Genomic DNA, 21,588 nt, shown 5'->3' with positions numbered 1-21,588 from the left:
CTCCCTAGACCTCAAGACCTCAAAGGAAGAGAGGTGAGTGCTCCAGGCAAGGCTCAGAGAGCCTGGGGCATGGGGGCCTGGCTTACTTGTGACTGGGGAGATGAGGAGAGCTTCATGGAGGAGCACTGCCCCGAGCTGGGCATTGGAAGCCTAGTAGGACTTCAGCCGTGAGGGGTGAAGAGGGAAGGATTTGTAGGCAAGATGTAACGAGAAAAAGAAATCAAGAGGTGCAAAGTTTCCCAAATAGGTAGGGTATTCATGAGAAGTCAGGGACAAGAGAAGCCACTGTTTGTGAGAATTGCACATGATTGTGTTTCAGATCCTGTATTTTCCAAGGTCATTGCTAGGGCTCGACATTGCCTTTTTCCCTCGCAGTTTGGTGATAGTCATGGGAAGAGAAGAATTCATTCTTATGAAAACGAGGACTGTTTGCATCACAGCTACATGGGGAAAACTCCAAAGGGCTCTTGAGTGAGAGTTCACTAACGCTGTAGCAAAACTCCACAGAGTTAGTGGACGTGTTAGACCCCTGAACCTGATACAAGAAAATAGGAAACACATCTAAATGGGTTGTTTTCTAGACGTTGGAACTCATCATGAAACAAATAAGCCGGGAAAGGACTGTGGGCTGACCCTTTGCCTCTTCTTAAGCATCTAACGCTGGTGGACTCCAGATTTTGCATCATGCGGTGGGCCTACAAATGAACGGAAAAAGAGGTCCGGTGTCTGGGTGTGGGTGGAGTGGGGTGTTTATGATAAACATTTATAAGAAGTTAGTATACTTGCAGAAACCTCTGACAGGAAGCTGTGCAACCCTGGCATTCATGCCTCACTAGCCTTAAGTTTAGGGAATTACCTCATTATTGGGCTATTTCAGATGAAAGTGTTGACTGATGTTCCAGTTAACACACAAGACTTCTTGCAAAGTGCATTTTTGAAAGCATTTGTAAATAGTGTGCATCCTTATAACTCATGCATATCAGAATCCTAAATTGGGTTAGATATAAGAACAGTCCATCCATACACCCATACACCCAACTAACCTCTGTCCTACATCTTCTGTGAATAAGTTTCTGTAGACTCCTCCCATAAAGAGTTCCCTGTGTGGCAGAGGATTAACTGATTGATTCAGTCAGTATGTTGAGTCCTGGCGTAGATACATATGGAACTAATTATGAGTTCCTTTTGCGTGTATAGTTCTATGAATAGTGATCACAGCCTATACACATCCTTGCACTTACTTTCTTAAAAAAGCGTATGCCGAAGTCATGAAGTGTGGAAGAGTGGGAGTGGATTCAGGCCGGCTCATTCCCATCGCTGGAAAGCAGTTTCAAATGCAGGCATCTGCGAAGGGTGGTTAGTTCTTTTTGCAAAGCACAGTTTATTACATATTATGGTTCTGTCTCACATTCGAGCACCTTGAGGATGACATTTTAAGCAGTTTGTGTTTAGGAATTGTGTTTTCTCGTCTGTAAAACGGTGAGTGCAGTGTCATTTACCCAGTGGGGATACAATAAATATTAATTACTGCTGGCTTATCCCTTAACATAATTTTCACTTTCAGATGAATGAAACAGATTCCTAATAAATGCATTTATCTCTCTCAAGTTTCATTTTCCAAGATTCCAACGCTGTAAAGGATTCGCCTGGAGTCATGATGTTCTTGTCCAATTTTCCCCCCCTTTAAAATGCCCTTTGCAGATGCATTTTTTTCTTGCAAACAATTGGCACTAGTGAGATTTACGTTAGCTGGAAAAGGGAACTATGTTTTTCTGTTCTTGTCTGCTACTTTGGGTAGATATTTGAACTGAAAACAATACATTTTAAAAGAGATCATCAAGCATTTACCTGGTAGAGCCTAGTTTAAGGTAAATACAGGGCAGGGCAAATGTAGGTTTACAGTTGTGAGTACGTGAAACATAGTTTATTCTTGTATTATTATTTACTAGAGGCCGGGTGCATGAAAATTCATGCACTGGCGGGGTGGGGGGGGGGGGCGAGGGGGGAGGAGGAGTCCCTCAGCCTGCAAGGAATAGACCTAAGTTGCAATCTGGCCTCCCTCCATGGGAGGTAACTGGGCCCATCAGAGGAAGGCACCACCCCCATCACCCTGCTGCTGCCGCCACTGCCAGCCCTTGCAGCTACTGTGGCTTTGTCTGGAAGGATGTCCAGAAGGACATCCAGAAGGACATCCGGAAGATGTCCAGTCTATCCGGTCTAATTAGCATATTACCCTTTTATTAGTATAGATTAACTAAAGGCCTGGTGCACGAAAATTTGTGCACTTGGGGGGGGGGGTGTCCCTCAGCCAGGCCTGCACCCTCTTGCAGTCCGGGACCCCTCAGGGGATGTCCACCTGCAGCTTAGGCCCACTCCCTGGGGGATCAGGCCTAAACTGGCAGTCAGACATCCCTTTGGCAGCCCGGGAGCCCTTGGGGGATGTCTGACTGATGGCTTAGGCCCGCTCCCTGTGGGAGTGCACTGACCACCAGGGGTCAGCTCCTGCATTGAGCATCTGCCCCTGGTGGTCAGTGCATGTCATAGCAACCAGGAAGTCGTTCCGCTGTTAGGGTCAATTTGCATATTACCCTTTTATTATATAGGATTATTGTATTTTTTTCCATACGAACAACTGTCAACCTACTTTTTCACCCTATGTGTGCTACCAAGCTGAGGTTAGACTATAGATGTCTAGTGGCGTGTTTTCTTCAAGAATTCTCCCTGCAAAATAAAAGAATTTCCCAAAGTCCAGAGTAAATATCCAAGAAGCTTAGGGTTCTTTGCCATAGACTGCGCATGTCTGAGGGATATGAGTGACCAGATGTAGAGCAGGCTCAGGGAAATGGTTGCCTTTCATCCTCTCTGATCTGTAGTTTGTGAGGTCCCACTCTGCAAGGGAAACTGATTGCCGGCCATTATTTGCTGAGAGATGGCAGATCAACCAGAAGACGTCTGAAATGGATCAGTAGACAGCGTTTTAGTCTTTGTTTTTTACATGATGTATGTCTAGCAGTTTCTGATTAGTGGACTTCTGAGAGAGACGTAAACACCTGAGCAAAACTTCCACATGGTCTGCAGGACAGGTCCTCACCGGTTAGCATTCAGTGTTTGTGTATGAATCACACGTTCTTTTCTGGAGATTTGACCCAGGAAGGATTTGTGGTCTGACCTGTTCTCATTCAGTTGGGGGTGAATTGGCACAATGGGTAAGCAGCTTGCTTCCAACATTCCACTTTTTAGGTGGAAGGCCATTTAGGGGAGCATCCAGCCGTGTGTGTGTGTGTGTGTGTGTGTGTGTGTGTGTGTACATGCTGTGATCTTGAATCGTCTGTAGAGCAGTGTTCTGTGTGCCTCCTGAGAAAAGGGGCAGAGAAGTTTGGATTCAGAACACTGGACTTTAATCCCAACTTCTCCACTTTCATGGACCATGATTTGGGCCCCAGGGTTGTATAAAAGGAGAATCAGTAACTAGCTCTGCCTCATGGCCAGGGCGGAGCTGGGAGGATAAGAGATGATGATGTGAAAGCACTTGTGTAAACTGTAGAGCTCCCCTTCCCCGAGATGTGAAGTGGCCGCGCTTCTATTATTCATGTAAATGGCTGTTACTGTAAATGGCTTTTAAACCAGAGATAAATGAAGACAGTGAGACGAGACAGGGAAATGTGGGAGAGCAAAGGGCTGCGTTGCAGGTTTCTCCCAAGCTGAAATGCTGGGTTAAGTCAGGGGCGGGGCTTGGGCAGGCTTGGCAAAGGTGGACAAATGCCCTTCCCTTACCTGGTGGGTTCTGGGGAAAGAATAACTAGACAGTTGGATGAGGTCAAGGTAGAACTGTTCTCTCTGGCACTGTGAGGGTGGGGGATTTTGGAGACTGTTTCCCATTGTTCCCTTGTCCTTGGACCTTTTATGAAAAAACCATGGCTTCTTTGAGACCTTTCTGGATCCTTGTGGTTCTCCGAATCGTACTTCCCCTCTCTTTTTCCAGGACTTTTTCTCTTCTGTTGCTGCGGACCCCTGCCCCCATTTCCACGCCCGGCCTTCCACATTGCTGCTTCCACCCTAGTGAAGGGAACACTTTCTCTGGCCTCTCTTTCATTTTATTTGCTTATGTTTTCTTTACCAGATATGGAAACTGCTTTTTAAAAATTGAATGTAGTTAACATAGAACATTGTATAAATTTAAGGTGTACAACTTGTTAATGCGATATCCTATATAATAAAGAGCTAATATGCTAATTAGACTGGACAGCGGCATGACCTTCTGGAACAACCTTCCAGAACAACCAGTGGGCGGGGGCGGGGCCGCGAGGCAGCCAGGGCCGCGAGGGCCTACCCTTGCACGAATTTCATGCATCAGGCCTCTGGTGTTTATATATTGTCATACGATTCCCATTGTAGCAATCCTATATTTAGCACCCCTATCACATTGCATAATTATCTTTTCTTTTTAGTGGTTGGAATAATTAGCAAGCTTGCTGATTATAGTACAATATTGTTGCCTATAATCATTATTCTGTGCATTAGATCTCTAGGGCTTATTTACTAGGTGTTGCTGGATATGGAAACTTCATCACTGTCTTTACCCCACATTATACAGGGACATGCCCAGTGAATTAAAACAATGAATTACTGGTTTTGTTTTTGTTTTGTTTTGTCTATGAAATTGGGTAGGAAAAAAAGATGATATTAGAGAGCGATAAGAGGACAGCTCACACACTGCTAAAGGACTATAAATTGGTACAATTATTTTGATGGTGAGTTGGCAGTATTTATCAAAAGCCTTAAAATTAATGTTAAAGCAATTCCTCTTCTAGGAGTTTATTTTAAGAGAATCATTACACATTTATGATGAGATTTAGCTCCAGCAAAGTTTGTTGAATTGTAATTTGTCACAGAGAAGAAAGTTAGAACTCATCATACTGTCCAGCGGTCGGGAATTGGGCGATAAATCGTGGCACATTTATGTGATGGAGTGATCTGCAGTATTTTACACAGTATTGTCAAAATGTATTCACAGACTGAAATTTATTGACATGGTATATGGAATAAAAGAGGTTACAAGCATGATGTGCAACCATTTTCATAAAAAGTAAGAGTACATTTATATGCATAGAAATGGAAGTATATACACACCAAGATTTTAACATTTATTTTCTCTGGTTTTGAATGAATGTGGTTTTTTTTCTTCTATTTGATTAATTTCTTCTGTGAGCAGTATTACTTTTGCACAAAGGAAAAAAAATGGATGACAGATATTTTTAATGAAAACAAAGCAGAGTAGCTGCTGTAGAGCCCTGGCCACTAGCATTGTGCCTAGGATGCCAACCTTGTGTCCAGGTAGAGTGCGCCTCTATCTGTGTACAGCTAGAGTCTTCGTGTGTGGGAGGCACGGGGTGCAGTTAAGTGAGTAATGAATGAGTAAGGTGATTATTTACTGATCCCTGACCTTCTACTCAAATCCTTCTGTTGACCTGTGGTGTTTTCTTCGAGAACAAGAGATTATTCCTTTTGTCTGTTGTGTCCTTTCTTACCAACATGTTAACATTCAGTACTGACACATAGGATTAAAAGAATAATAATTTTTAACCTTTGTATGGGCTTCTTCTGTTCCATAATTCTGAAAAGGCATTCTCTACCCCGGCGTTGCCTTTACAAACATTTCCTGAGAAGAAGTGATGGCAAGGTGGCCTGGAAGAAGCTTTGGCTCTGAAGGCAGGGTCTACTCCGCCTGGAGCTAAAAGCTCTTGTATAGTGCAGCCATTAAAATGAGATCTGTGTTCATAGATGTAAAAAGATATCTGTGATGTGTTCATAGCTGTAGAAAGATGTCTGGGGCTGCAGTAACAAAGTACCACACACCAGGTGTCTTAAACAGCACAAATGTCTTGTCTCACAGTTCTGGAGGCTGGACGTCCAAGGTCAAGGCATCGGCAGGATTGGTTCCTTCTGAGCGCTGGGAGGGAAGGATCTGTTCCAGGTCTCTCCTTGTTCTAGGTCATCTTCCCCTGTGGCTTCCCTCCTCTGCCCTCTGTGTGTGTCTGTGTCCAAATTTCCCATTTGTATACAGACACCAGTCATATTGGATTAAGGCCCAATCTAATGACCTCATTTAAACTTGATTACCTCTGTAAAGAGCCTGTCTTTAAACATTTGAGGTACTGGGAGGTTGGGATCAACACAAGAATGGGGGGGGGGGAACATAATTCATAACAATGTATTTTCTCCTAATTGAAAAAGTATTGTTATTATAAATATTTCAAACATAAAAACACTAGAGAAGATAATATTGAACCTCCATGTCGCCATCAACAGCTTTAGCACCCTCCCCCCTCAAAGCTGATATTGTTTCATTCTTACTCCCCACACCCACTGGATTGTTTTTGAAGTCAGTCCCAGGCATCAGAGACTATGCGTTCTCAGTGATACAAGATGATAATAGGTGACAAAATTATATATAAGGGCTGAGCCTTTTAAAATAAAATAATATCACCTGTGTGTATGTGCATATAAATAAGAGTCAGACTAATACCAGAAGGTTAACAAGTGCTTATTTTTAGAAAGTGGGGTTACAGGTAATTTTCGTTTCTTTATAGCTGTTTTTATTGTCTGATTTTGTTGGGATGTTGGTTGATGGAATAAACCAGCCTTTTGTAATCCAAAAAAACAAATACAAGTTGTTTCCAGGTGGTGAGAAAGGGTCGGGTAAAGAACAATGGAAGAAACTTCACCATAGTTGTTTTCTGAGGCAGGAGATAGCATTTTGCTTCCAGAATATAAGAAGCACACAGATCATGACTCATAGAGTAGAGGACACTGAAGTGGTGAAGCTGTGTGACCTTAGCAAGGGCATCTGAACTGAGATTTCCTGCCTGCAAAATAAAGACAGACCTGACAGGGTCATCAGATTCATTTGGCTATAAATGCTATTATCTCATAACTTTGAGCATCAGTATAGGTTTGCTTTCTAGGAGTCTCTAAGAATGGAATAGACTCATCCCCACATCTTTAGAAAGTGTTTTTTGAAGCGTGTGTGTGTGTGTGTGTGTGTGTGTGTGTAGTTCAGAATTTTGCCTTTGCCTTTTGCTCTTGACAAATTTTGTTGTTTGTAAGACAAAGGGACTTGACCCTTCACCCCTGTAAGGGAGCACACCCCTCTGTGGGGCATTGGGAGTGTCTCGGAGAGTGAAAGGCAAGGTCAGGATTAGAGAATTTGAAGTTTGGTGTACAATACAGGGATTAGGTAAAGATCAAGATAGAGCAATTCAGGATTGGTGAAACAGTGAGGCAAGGAATTTTATAGGTTATAAACTATGTGATGGTTTTGGTTATAGAGTTGATGGGTATTTCAGGAGGTTTCTGTAATGAGTATCAAAGCATTTCTGGTATATTAAAATAATGCTAATGAGGGTAGGGGGATAGTAAATCTATAGTAATGGAGACAGTAAACTCTGTGTGTGTGTGTGTGTGTGTGTGTGTGTGTGTGTGTGTGTGTGTTAGTTCTAAAGCTCCTTGAAGCATAGCTTTCACGCTCAGTTGAGGACTTTAGCCAAATGAAAAAGTGCCTAATTTAGCCAACGATAATCTCTGACTAGAGGAGAAACGTAAAAGGGGCTCTGGAATTACACCAGTTTAAGGAGAAATGCCAAAGCAGGGCCACCTTGAAGCTGGCATCAGATTCTTTAGTCTACTTCCAAGCAAGAATCTGAGTTACTGATGGTACCAGGAATCTGTGAGCCCAGGAGGCTCTGCCAACCAAGGCAAGCAGTCCTGGTTACTTTAGGACAAGGGGTCTGTGTTCAGAGGTGTTTGATGCTCATCTTTTGATTCCCAATGAATGAGGGACTAAGCTGGTGTTTACTACTGACATCTGGCCTGTCAAGACTGGGCCTTTCAGGCGCCTCTCAAACCTGCTCTGAGGTTTGCAGCTCAGTCCAGTCTGAAGCAATCAAGGCAAACGAAGCCCCTCCCCCCTTCTGTCTCTGTCAGTTCTCTCTGTATCCAGACCCCAGCTAGTTGAGCTGGATGACATTGGGTTTGCGGCTGTGCATCTCGGTTTCAGCTTTACTGAAATCAGGTAATAAAAATAAAAGCTGCCGCCACTGATTTTATTAGCATTAACTGCTTGGCTTTGATTTTCTGGTGCATATGCCATTGTTTGTGCTAGATAAATGGGCCATAGAATGTTTCCCTCCCTGTGAAGTTTGCTTAACTGTGAAGTTCAGTTTGACTTAGAAGTAAATGATTTTACAACCTCAGAGTTGACATTCCCAGAGGGTGGATCTCTGAAATGTGCACCTGTATCCCAAGATGGTGATGTCCCTGTTTGTGGATGCCAAATGCCAGGAAGAAATGAAGCTTAGGCATCCCTTTGTTGGTTTTTCAGCACTACAAATGATTAATGTGGATGTGCTTAGAAGAGGTGTTGGGAGCTCGGATGTGAAATTTATGTAATTAAAGTGACTCAGCGTTTCCAAAGCCTGGGAGCCGCAGGAAAGGCTGCTTGTCAATGGTTGTGCTTTGTTCTTCTCCTGATGGGCCTGTGGGAAGCTGGAAGGGGAGATGGAGCCGCTTTAAGCATTGGCTATTGCTGTTCTTGCTGCTTACAGCTTTTCAGTGTCACGTTCATATTTTCCTATGTGCCCTTAATTAAATGTAGATATGGAAATAGCTAAAACGTGTTCTTCCAAAGGCGGATGAAGATTCTTCATTGGTGCCTCCCAGTCTTGGAAATGTTAGCACAGTAATAACTCTGATGCATAGCTCTGAGCCTGGTCATGCGACGTTCCTTTGAGGGTTTATCTCACTTCTTTTGGAGCCGGATGAGGCTAAAATAAAGTGAAGATTGGTATCGATTGTGTCGTTCAAAACTAAAGTTCTATTTTGCATCACGTGGAAAAAGGAGAGAAAATGAATCTTGAGGAGTCTGCTGTGTGTGCAGCCTTGTGCTAGGCTTGTTTCAGTTTTAGGGCTCAGTTTACCAAGAAAGATCGGAATCCATCAAGTGCCTGGTTCTTTTTAAAAAATATATAAATATAAATTTTATACACACACACACTCTCTGAGTGGCCAGATTATTATGACCACCTAAAGTTTATAGGCAAATTAGCCATACACTGCATCGAATGGGATATGGAAGCTGAAGGCCTGTTCAAACACCTTTGCTGTCTGCAGTTACCAAGATAAAACATCTCCAATTCGCATAGGAACACAAGGATTGGACAGTCGAGCATTGGAAAAAAGTCACGTGGTCCGATGAATCACATTTCCAGTTGCATCATGCAGATGTCAGAGTGAGAATTTGGCAGAAACAGCATGAAAGCATGCACCCCACATGCATGAGTACAACCCCTCAAGCTGGTGGGGGCAGTGCTGTGGTTTAGGGCATGTTTTCCTGGCATGATTTGGGCCCTTTAATTCGTGAGGAACAACATCTGAATAGCACAACATACCTAAGTATCCTTGCTGATCAAGTTCATTCTATCATGTTGATGGCGTATGCCAATGGAGATGGCTTCTTCCAACAAGACAATGCGCCATGCCATGGTGCTCGTATTGTGCAGGAGTGGTTTCAAGAACATGAGGGAGACTTTACCTTGCTTAGGTGGCTCCCACAATCACCAGATTTCAATCCAATTGAGCATTTGTGGGACAAAGTTAAAAGAGCCATTAGGCAGCTGGTTCCACAACCATCAAATCTCACAGAACTGGACAGTGCTATTCATCAGGCATGGTGTCAGATTCCTCGCATCACCTTTCAACATCTCGTGGAGTCACTGCCAAGAAGAATCACTGCAGTATTGAAGACAAAAGGTGGTACTGATGGGGTGGTCATAATAATCTGGCAATTCAGTGTGTGTGTGTGTGTGTGTGTGTGTGTGTGTGTATAGTATGTATATATATGTGTGTATATATGTATATGTGTGTGTATGTGTATAATATATATCCCACGTTCAAAGGCTGTTAAATCGCGTTGTTTACCCATATCTTCAGAAAAAAAATCACTTCTACTGTCATGGTAAACAACCTGCTTCCCTATTTATAATGGTCTGGCCCTCTAGCAACTTCAGTGCAATATTATAGCTAATTTGCCTACAAACATCAGGTGGTTATAATAATCTGGCCATGCAGTGTATATATCAGAGAGGAAGGAAGAGGGAGGGAGAGATAGAAACATCAATGATGAAAGAGAATCATTGATTAGCTGCCTCCTGCATGCCCCCACCACCCTCCACTGGGGATTGAGCCCACAACCCGGGCATGTGCCCTGACCGGGGAATCGAACCATGACCTCCTGGTTCATAGGTTGATGCTCAACCACTGAGCCATGCCGGTTGGGCCAATGCCTGGTTCTTACATGTCTCTAGCACAGGATAACTCCAGGGGGCACTCTGGGCGTTTTGAACAGGAAAGTTCTTGTATGGGACTGTGCCCTGACTTGTGGGGTATTTAGCACTCCTGACCCCCTGCCCTCTCAGTGCCAGTAGTTCTCAGACATTGTAACTGTCAAATGTACCCACTGCTGGTTCAAATGCCCCCTCTAGCAGGGCAGTCCTGTTGCTGGCACTGGCAATAGGCTCTCAATAAATACTGTTCGTATACTTTTCAGAGAGCAGATATGTGGGTTCCATCTCTGGGCATGTGCCTCTGTTGTAGTAGACTAGTCGATTCTGTAAGTCAGTTTTGTGTTTTTATTAGCTGAGATTTACATAATATTTAATGTGTGTGAAGTAGCAAGTATTTATCCTATTCAATAGCATTGGAATAAAGTTAGTTCTTTTTGTTGATTAAAAACATGTATATCCCATAGAGGTGATGGCTTAATTTTACTTACCTTTTCCTCTTACACATTATTTCATCATGCGTAATAGTCAAGAACATATGTATTGTACATTTCCTCATTCCATTTTCTTCTTTCCTTTCAACACATTGTTTTTCTAAGACAAGATTTTAGGGTCGGAATTTACAGAAATGCTGATTACAACAAATAGCTTGAAGTCAACTTCTCCCTAGCTGTTAGTATCTCTACATATGGCTGGCTGTCAAAGAATACATAAACATTTCATTTTTTTGAAGTGAAATTAAACCAGTTGGTAGTATTTCTTGGCAAACCTAAATGGATAATGGTGGTATTATTCTTTGCTGAGTCTTAGCTATATAATGCCAATGGAGCATAATGACTTCTGTAGACTTAAAGGTGTCATAAATGCACCTTTGAAAGGTCTCTTGCATTTGAGTGACAGAAGAGTGAGACTGAGGAATCATGCACGTATGCATCCCTTCATCCAACAGGTATTTACTGAACTTGGGAGATATTAGTGAAGAGCACAGATATAATCCCTGCTTTTACCCTAGCACAAATGAACATAAGGAAGAAATTACAAGTTGGGTTGGAAGGGGTAAGTGCTATGGAGAAAAATTAGTTGATAAGGAGGATAGGCGTGCCAAGGGTTGGACCGGAGGTGCAATTTTAAATTATGTGGTTCCAGACGCTTTCTTCAGAAGGTGGCTTTAAAGCAAAGACCTGAAGGAGAAGTGAATACTTATTGAGCCTCTGTTATGCCTCAGGTACTGTTTCAGGAGCCCGAATGGCTAGGTGTCACCTCTGTAATCTGCAAAAAATAATATGCCTGCCCAAAGGGTGGATGCCACATTAAGGGGAGATTGCGGCAAACCTTGTCTGAGCAATATGTTCAGCATTGATTTTTTTAAAAATATCTTTGAAAATGGCACCTATTTTGGGAAGTAGGATTGCAGTGGATGAACTTTTCCTTTTTTTAAGCAGACAAGCACACAGACTGCTAGAAAACCACAAGTCTTTGTTTTCAAAAGGGAATAAAAAAAATAAGGCTGAGCATAGGATGCATTTTGTGTCCAACTCCAGGGGTCCAGACAGAATGGTTGCTTCTCCCCAGCTGGTGACATCGGGATGGTGACCGGCATCCTGTGGGGATGACAGTGACAAAGCAGGAGATTTGGCTCAGATTAAGGATGGTTTTTTGGGGGGAAGCTTAAAGGACAGTGAAGTGGGGTCAGGAGTTGGCCCCTGCCGCTGATGCTGACCAGCCCTGGGTCTTGGGCAGGCTGGTGTAGCTCCTAGCTTTTCAGAATGACTGTTAATGTGTACACCATCTTGTTTAGTGAGATAAGTTGTAAGACAGGAGGAGGGAGATGAACTTCACAAGATAACCAGTAAAGTCCTTTTCTAGTTCTTGAATTCTTCACCTTGATTTGTCAGTTGAAGATACAATTAGACCAGTAGCTTAGGAATTGAAGCCAGGCCAGAAAAGATGGATGCCAGCCGCTCTCAGCTTCATTCCGGGCTGGCTCGGAATCCCTGGGTGTTCCTTCCTCATGGCATCTTGCGTGATGTTAAGAAAGTCACATCCTATTTGGCATTTTTGGGGGCTGGCATGGTTCAGTGCTGGCTTTCCTCCGATCTCACTCATACAAATCACCAGCCCTCGATTTCATTTCTGTTTCTTGAACTCCAAAGAGACTGCCATAGAGTTAGTAATAAGAGCTGGAGGAAAAGCAAGGTATTGACCTTGCTCTAGGCAAAGCCCAGTTCTTCCACTCTCTCAGATAGCCTTCCATAGTGAAAGAACCTCAAAGATGGTCACAGGGACTTCTACCTGTAATGGATTTATTATTGACTGGTGGCCCTAATGGTCCCTTTCAGCTCTAAAGTTCTAAAATGCTCTTGTGATCAGAGCTGAAGATGTGTGCTTTTCAATAGACAGGTTTCACCTGGGCCTACATTGTCAAAGGACTCGTGTACTGCCCAGCCATCGTGGCTCAGTGGTTGAACGTCGAACTATGAACCAAGAGGTCACGGTTTGATTCCCAGTCAGGGCACATGCCCAGGTTGCAGGCTTGATCACCAGTGTGGGGCATGCAGGAAGCAGCCAATCAATAGTTTTCTCTCATCATTGATGTTTCTCTCTCTCTCTCCCTCTTCCTCTCTGAAATCAATAAAAATCTATTTTTTTTAAAAAAGGACTCATGCACTGAGTACCATCTGAGCTGACCCTGACAGCGGTCATCTGGGTGATGATGGTTTCTCTCTCCACTTTCCTCCAACTTTTCTCCGGTCCTGTGGTTTAAGCTCTGACTCTCCCCTCCTTTACTATCTTCCCATTTTGTAGATGATGAACCAGGTGGAAGGCCAGCAGAAGAACCTTGTGCACGCCATCGAGTCTCTGCCAGGTTCCGGCCCCCTCACTGCCTTGGACCAGGATCTTCTGCTCCTGAAAGCTACCTCCGCCGCCACCCTCAGCTGCCTCGGGGAGTGCTTCAACTTGCTGCAGCAGAGTGTGCACCAGGTGGGCCAGGCCAGCCACAAGCCAGTGGCCTCAGGTGAGACCTCCCAGCGGGCAGTTCTGTGCTTGCAAATGAGTCCTATCGAGAGTGTGTGTGTGGGTGCGCACCCCATTGCCTTCCTCCTTTACACTCATCTCTTATCCACTATCCATCCATCCATCCATCCATCCATCCATCCATCCATCCATCCATCTTTTCATCCAAGTGTTTATCCATTTACCCCTCCCCCCCTTCCCTACCCAGTATGGGATATTCTGTTCTCTTACCAATTAGAATTATAACATCCTATGAAACAGCTAACTAACATGTTTACAAGAACTCCTTTTAGACTTGCTGGCGTCACATTCTAAATCTCATTCCACTTGTGATGTTGCACTTAGTGTCATGTGTTTAAAATCCATCGTTAGGCAGCATCTGGTCCATTATTTCCAACGAGGCCTATGGTGTGTTCCGGTCCATTATTTCTAACGATGTCTATGGTGTCTCTCCACCACGTTTTACCCAACACTCTGATGATGGACAGGCACATGGCCTCCTGCTCTCTGCCCCGCTCACCTCGCTGCACTGAGCAGCCTCCTGCATGTCCCCTTATGGACCTGTGTGAGAATTTCTCTGGAATACGTACCAGAAGCATTTCTAGTTCTTTATCTAGAAGCCAGAGACAATAATACACTCCCTTAAGATGCCTCAGTCCTTATTGGAGGAGGGTTTAACCAATAAGCAGATATAAATATATTGGTGAAGATTAAGTTCAAAGATAAAGGTGAAACTAGCTTGAGGTTGGCCATGCCGTGTTTAACTTATACTAGTAAAGCATTAGAATTAAGAGACTCACAGAAGCTTCACTGAGCTTTGTTGACTGGGATTAACTTCCTTAATGAGGAAACGAGGCCAATTGAGAGATGAAAAGTAAAGCTGTGCTATGATAATGGTCTATATTTCATACTTGTTCTCAAGTCCCTTTTGCTCTCCGTTTTACTACAATTAAAAGGGATGTTGGTTTTCCAGAATAGACGGTGTATGGGTCATTTGGGTTTCTTTCTGTTGCACCCACTATCATTTACTGAGATTTGATTCCACCAGTGTTTGGCCTTTGCCACATATTTTCTGAAATCTTCACAGAGTGGATATTATTATGCCCATCCTATGGATGAGATGCAATGAAATTACTTGTTCAAGGTCCCCCCGCTAAGAGGTGAGAGAAGGGCGGGGGCTTGGGCACAAGTTCAGAGTGAGACTGGAGCATCCCAGGTCCCTACCGTCCCTCTCACACTGTAGCGTGACTTGAGCCTCTGCAGCCCAGGAGGCGCCTTCCGGAGTCTTTCACTGGAAATGTGAGCTTGAACCTTTTCTTCTTCCTAAACTTCATCCCTTACTTCGTTCCTCAGGGATGGTTTCTAGCTCATTTCTATCTTTTTTTTTTTTTTTTTAAACCCTGGTTTTCATTGGGTATTTCGTGTTTTTAAGGACCTGGAGGGACAAAGCTCAAGGTGGAATTTCAGATATGCTGACAGGTTGAAATGGAAACTGTTTGAGAGAAGGAGCAATTATGCCACCTTTGGGGTCACAATTCTTCCCTGCCCCCTTGGTCCAGCCTCCCTTCCTTTTAGCCATTTTTGTTGAGGAACTTGGGTGGAGATTGGGGAACACAGGGAGCATGGCATCACAGTGGCTATTGTGTTTGTTTTCTTAACTCTTTTAATTCGGTTCCATATAACACAGCCCCTTAAGGTTTAAAGCATTCTGCACGTGTCTTTTAAATCTGTGCCACACTGCCCTGGCCCGTGTGGCTCAGTCGGTTGGAGCATCGTCCCGTACACCAAAAGGTGGTGGGTCTGATTCCTGGTCAGGACGCATGCTCAGGTTGTGGTTTCGATCCCCGGTCGGGGCATGTGTGAGAGGCAACTGATCGATGTTTCTCTTTCACATCGATGTTTCCCTCCCTCCCTCCCTCCCTCCCTCCCTCCCTCCCTCTCTCTCTCTCTCTCTCTCTCTCTCTCTCTCTCTCTCTCTCTCTCTCTCCCTCCCTTCCCCTCTCTAAAAAAATCAAAACAATAAAATCAATAAATAAAATTTTTAAATCTGTGCCACACATTGAGGGGGAAAAAATGAATTAACTCCCTGCATCCAAAACATCATAGTTGCCTGCAGTTAAAACTGAATTCCAGAATCTCAGACTAGTGGAAGGAGAGACTATGATAACCCTGGGGGTGTCATCACAAAATACATTTGTTTGGAATCTCAGGGTTCTTGGGGTGGATGGCAGCTCTAGCAGCCCGACTCCCACTGATAAAAACATAATGGTTCTATGTAAGGCGTGCCGGGCTGGGCTAGGCTGGGCTGATGGAAATCAAAATCTCATTAAAGCTCAACTCTGCCAGGGTTTCCTTTACATATTCAGCGGGCAGGGAGGCCCAGATCGTCCCCCCCATATCGAATACCCAAGCGCTTCGTTCTTGCTTCAAGTCTTTCTGCCTTCTGACCCCTGCACTGTTTTTTTTTTCTTCTGTCCCTTCTCCAAATCAAAAATTAATTTGTGGTCTTGTAGTATTTCATCTCCTGTAGCATTTCATTGTATCTTCTGGGAAATGCGTAGTCTTTGGAGCCTTGATCTGCAAACGTTGCTTCCTGATGCTCATTTCATTTCAAGCACACCGAGCACCTGGACTGAAATCCAAAAATACGTTCGTATTCATCTGCCTCCCACCTACGCGTTTGGGGCTCCTAGACCTGTCTCTGATGTTGTCTCTAAGACACAGTGAGCTGAAATGCCTCATTGAACTTCTGTTTGTGGAGAGGCTTGCAATTAAAATGAATAAAGCTGCCCGGCTTTTTGGTCAAGGCTTATGTTATGTGGCTTTCTTGTGCTCCTGGTGATTTCTAAATCTATTTCAGCAGCTTGATGGAGGCAAATGATTGATGAATGTAGGGCAAGCGGCCATCTCTCTCCCCAGCTGAGATGCAAGCCTCCGATTCTATGCAGAAAGGCACACAGGGCTGCATCAGAACAGGAAAAGGCTGGGCTACTTGGGAGTGTGGCCTTTTTAAAATTCTTGAGACAGGGAGTGGGGGGAAGAAGGGGAGAGAGGGAGAGGGAATGAGAATATTAAAATTTTACATAACAGGATTCAACAGGGTGAGGATTAGGGTGAGGCAAGTGAGATAAAGTCCTGTACTATTTGGGGGGACATTAATTTTTATTTTAAAAATATTATGTGAAAGTATCATTGATCTGATTACTGAGTGTCTTGGGGGCTCTTTACATTTTACATCTGATGGGAGTGTGTCTTTACTTTAGCCTAGTACCAGCCCTGCTCAGCTCTGTTTAACTGGGTTCATTTCTCACCACTAGTCCTTTTATATGTGACTTCTCCAGCCTTGAGTTCTTAATTCTGCCACTTTTCGTTATGTATTGGTATATGCCCTCCAGGAGTGTCTTACCCACCAGGATGGTGAATGTTTTCTGAGCCTCTTCAGTGCTGCTAAAAAGGCATAAAGTGTAGAGTTTAAGGGTCTGGGCTCTGATCTTAATTCTACCACTTACCTGGCTCTGTGCCTCTGCTTCTTACCTGTCTTTTGGGCATAATAGTAGGACCTGCCTTATGGGTTGCCTTAGAATTAGATGAGTTAACACATGTAAATTGTAAAGCTCTTGGCACCTAGCGAGAGCTCAGAAAATGTAGACTCTTTTTTAGCAGAGGGAAGATCATTTGGCCGAGGAAGAGCATTATCCCCCAAGCCCTTCACCCCACCCCCAATCTGTAGATTTACTCGCAGTTTTCTCTTTATTTATTCATTTTCTGGCATTTAGTGTTGTAGCAAAATTCAAGACTGGTTTGATTTTTTTTTCTCCCCTTTAAGACAAGTCTAATTTTTCTGCCTAAATGATTGAAAATCATTTTCTTTTGATTTTTGTTATTTAAAAATGTGGCCAAGCTTCATGAGCTAGGCATTCATTAAACTGTTCTCTCTGTCGGCTTTTGCATGTGTTTGAAATTTCAGTCCCTAAAAGCCTAAGAAAGTATTGCCAAGCTCTGGCTGGAATGTGGTGGACTGTTTCAGCAGCACCCACAGCTCTCTCTCTCTGGCTCAGGCTCCGTTTCCCGACTCCTCTCGTCGCTTGTTGTTTCTGCTCCATCCATCTGATGTCTACCCTTCAGGGTCTCTTGGATCTCTGTTGTGCACGTCTCTGTTGTCCCCGGTCTGATCGCTGTCTTTATGCCCTTTGCAACTGCACACCAGTAGAACTGCCTTATTTGACTTTCTACAGCGTCAAGTCGACTTTTTTCTAGTTTCAGGGTTCCTTTTTATTAATTTCATTTCCTCGTAATAATTCCACAGTGCATTCATCTCCTTTTCCACCTCAGCCAGCTTTCTTCTTACTTCCTGTTCTTGATTCATAGAGGCAATTTCATCCTGTCTTGTGCTGTGGATACACTTTTCCTGATGTCTTCTCTGACACCTGTTAGAAATTTCAGAGAGAGATTCTTCCTGGGAGCCCTCTGAAGATACTGTTACTCTTCACAGTCCTTTTCATTCGCTCTGTTAGAGTTTTCCTCCTTCATCCTCATATGACACCGGTCTATCCAGACTCCCCACCCAGTGCTCATTTATCAGAGGAGCTGTAATGGTCTGAGAAAAGCTTCTCTCCTGTCCTCACTCGCTGGTTCCTTGATACTCTGAATCCACAGAGTATATAAAAAACTACATTCCCCAGCATGCATTGCTACTTCCCATCTCCTGTCCTGGCCTTTGTCCAACCCTTTCACAGGGCTCACCTAAGACCATCGAAAAACACATATATAATTGCATATTGTTTTTGTGATTAATCACTATACGTTAATTATGTTCAATTTGTAACAATGAAAATACATCCTGCGTATCAGATATTTACATTACAATTCATAACAGTAACAAAATTACAGTTATGAAGCAGCAACGAAAATAATTTTAAGTTTGGGGGTCACCACAACATGAGGAACTGGATTAAAGGGTCGCGGCATTAGGAAGGTTGAGAACCACTGATCTAGAGGCTATGCACTACTTGTGTAATACAGTAAAACGTTAAAAAAGTGGCACCTCCGTATTGATGATCTGAATGCAACTCCAGGATTCTGGGCAGGAGTTGGTCAGCAGGACTGCTAGGAAGCATCTTTTCACCTTTCTTACGGCAAATTCTGTCTTGCACCCAAGTCTGGTCTTAGGTCATCCTGCAGCAGTGGACTGTAGTGTTGTGAGTTTTCACCTATTTTAAATTACATCAAGGACTGCCTTTTGCCTTTAAAAAGTTGTGGTAAAACACACATATCAAAAATTTTTCTATCTTCGCCATTTTTAAGTACCTAGCTCAGTAGTGTTTAAAACATTCATATAGTTGTGTGAGCAATCGCCAGATCTCTCCATCTTGCAAAATGAAACTCTATATCCATTAAATTATGACTTTCCATTCCCCCTCATTCTCAGCCCCTTGCAACCACCATTCTACTTTGTCTTTCTTATTGCCATTTCTTATTTATTTTTAACTTTTAGGAGGTTGTAAAACACACCTTTTTTTCTTTTTTTGGAATTTACTACCTCTGAAAATCTTAGTAGTTATTCATTCACTCTGCACATACAGGGTGTCCCAAGAAATGTATGCACACTTTAACAGCTGGTAGCTCAGTTTTGAAAATTAAATGTATTTTAATAAACCCTGCCTTTATAATTATGCAAACTATGTGTATACATTTTAGGGGGGCACCCTAAGTACACACCCTTTGCTAGATCATGTTGTAGGTTCTAGGAACTCACCCCTAATGCTTTCGCAGGCCAGACCAAATGATTTCCAGGGCCTTATACGGTCCCTACCCCTGTTCTAGGACCACAGCCATAACCAAGGGTGACATGTCCCTGCCTTCAAGGAACTGACCTTCCAGGGAGGAGAGAAAAACGCTAGTTAAATAAAAGAACAGGGTGAGTTCAGATGGTGCTAAGTGCTTTGAAAACAGTAAACTCACTGATGTGACACGGAGTGCCTTTAAGTGCTGCTGTGGCCTGAAAGGTCACAGGGGGCTTCGCTGAGCAGATGACATTTAGGCAGCCCCTGGATTTATGCAGGACACCTCTCTCCCGCACATAGGCCTGGAGGGTTGGCACTCCGAGCAGAAGGAACAGCACACACAAAGGCTCTCGACTAGAATGAACTTGGCTCACTGAGGAGTGGAAAAATTATCAGCGTGGCTTGAGGATAGAGAGCAACGCAGAGGGAATGAAATGAGGCTGGGCAGTCTCGCAAGGCAGGCGGTTGAGATTGTGTTTCAGTTGCAGTGTGAAGCCACTTGAGGCTTTTAAGCAGCGGACTTATATGATACAGTGCTTGACATGAAGGCAAGATTTCTGCATAAAAATATGTTGGCTTGGATGATCTTGAACACACTCAGATACAGGCATGAGCACGTGTGCAGCCCTTGCAATGGCCTCTGTTACTGTGTTTTCATCAGCCGGACCCCCCTCCTGGTATTAAAAGCTTGGGATATTTGTAGATTTTCCTTTGAGTCACTCTAATGAAAAGGCTGAGGCATCTGATTGCTTTATGGATAGAACATCTACGATGCTGAAAGGTTGAGTTCTTGTCCACACGAGGCGGTCTCCGCTTCAGCCAACAGTTTTCTTCCTCACTTACCCCTACGTTTACTCTGAAAACAGAATCTTCGGAGGGTAGGCCAGCTGAGTTTGAGACCTACTCTCATTCTAAAGGCAGAATTGCTATTAAAGGGGTAAAAAACAAACAAACAAAAACAAAACTACCTCTGGTTATGCCTGTCCCCAATTGTAAGCATGTACAAATATTCTGTAATAACGCGTGACTCTTAAAAAGACGTTCGAGTTAGAAACGTCTTTTTGTTTTGTCAAGGATTGGGAGAGGGTTAGAAAATGCTCTCTGTTGACCAGATTGATGCTTATAAAATGTTTTTTGGCAGACTGGAATGACTACATCTAAGCTGTGGCCATCATATCAAGTGACAGTCACAGCACATTTTGAGCAGCCCAATTTTGATAAAATTTGATTTTTGATTGTAAACATTAAAATTTTTTTGTTGTTGTTACAAAAAGAAGAGAAACACCTTTAAGAAAATATGGCTTCTGCCTTGGCTGGGTGTTCAGTGGTTGGAGCATCATCCTGTACACCAAGAGGTGGTGGGTTCGATTCCCAGACAGGGCAACATACTTAAGTTGTGGCTTTGATCCCTGGTTGGGGCACACACAGGAGGCAAATGATCGATGTTTCTCTCTCACATTGATGTTTCTCTCTCTCCCCCGTTCCTTTCCTCTCTCTCTAAAATCAATAAACATATCCTTGGGCAAGGTTTTTTAAAAAAGAAAAGAAAACATAACTTTGGTAAAATGTCAGTTGTTTGTGTTCAAGGCTGGGGAGAGAAACAGCCTGTGGTGATTCTGAGACTGTCATTATACAGAAGCGAGCTTATCCATAGACAATCTGAATCTACGCTTGGTACTCATTCAAAACCAGCTTCACTTAAATCCACCACAGGCCATTCAGGAGTGGGCCCATTTCAAGTCAGTCTCTGTGTACAACCAGGTAGAAATATTTCTTGAGCTGTAAATGTTTAATTTGGAAAATACTTGGCATCAATCTAGGTCTTTATTTCAGAAAACATCCTGGGATGGCCCGGGCCCAAGTCACATTCCACAGAGCAGCTGAAAAATGGGACATTTGGCTCTTTGCCATCCGCCAGTGCCAACATAACCTGGGCAATTGTACCCAACACTGCTGAAGATGAACAAGCCTTACAGCCAGAGGTAAGCGAGCCGCCCTCTCTCAGCACTGTGGCCTGTGTTATCGCTTGTTCAGAAATATAGTAATTATATTTGTAACTTGCTCATCTCTCCGTTTTAAGAGGAGACAAATTATAAAGCGAAATGTTGCCTGGAGAGACAAATACCAGCCCTGTGCACGCACGCCTGGCACGTCTGTTCTCGTGTCTGGCAGCTGCCGTGGGTGAATAGTGAGCCTACCAATGAGGCATCTCCCCTTTTCATTGAAATGGGAGTCATTTTAACTTCAAGTGGGAGAACTTCTCACATGCCCATTAAAATGATGCCTGGTGACATGATGGGAGCAGTTACAATATATTCTGTCACTCCCCCGGATAATGGCTTCTTTGTGTGGTTCGTGCTGAAGATCCTGCCTCACATGCTCGACTCCCGCATGCTACAGACCCAGGCCAGGGTCCATGGGGCAGCGGCCAAGCCTCCTTCCCGGCGTGGCAC

The 21,588-nt window shown here is 43.7% G+C and overlaps 1 protein-coding gene across 1 annotated transcript in view; it reads left to right on the top strand.

Moving 5' to 3' along the window:
• OSBPL10 (oxysterol binding protein like 10) overlaps positions 1-21,588 on the top strand; it is a gene marked incomplete at its 5' end in the record, with an annotated part of 140,511 nt that overhangs the window by 68,838 nt on the left and 50,085 nt on the right. Inside the window, 2 exons of the mRNA XM_081105572.1 lie at positions 13,143-13,353; positions 20,969-21,117. Coding sequence (XP_080961698.1) covers positions 13,143-13,353; positions 20,969-21,117 — 360 coding nt within the window. The remainder of the gene's footprint in view (positions 1-13,142; positions 13,354-20,968; positions 21,118-21,588) is intronic.

The sequence above is a fragment of the Myotis nattereri genome (genome assembly GCF_964212035.1).
Source record: "Myotis nattereri genome assembly, chromosome: 14".
In the NCBI taxonomy this organism is placed as follows: domain Eukaryota; kingdom Metazoa; phylum Chordata; class Mammalia; order Chiroptera; family Vespertilionidae; genus Myotis; species Myotis nattereri.
The sequence above is the reverse complement of the archived record's forward strand: the minus strand, read 5'-3'. Positions and strand labels throughout refer to the sequence as shown.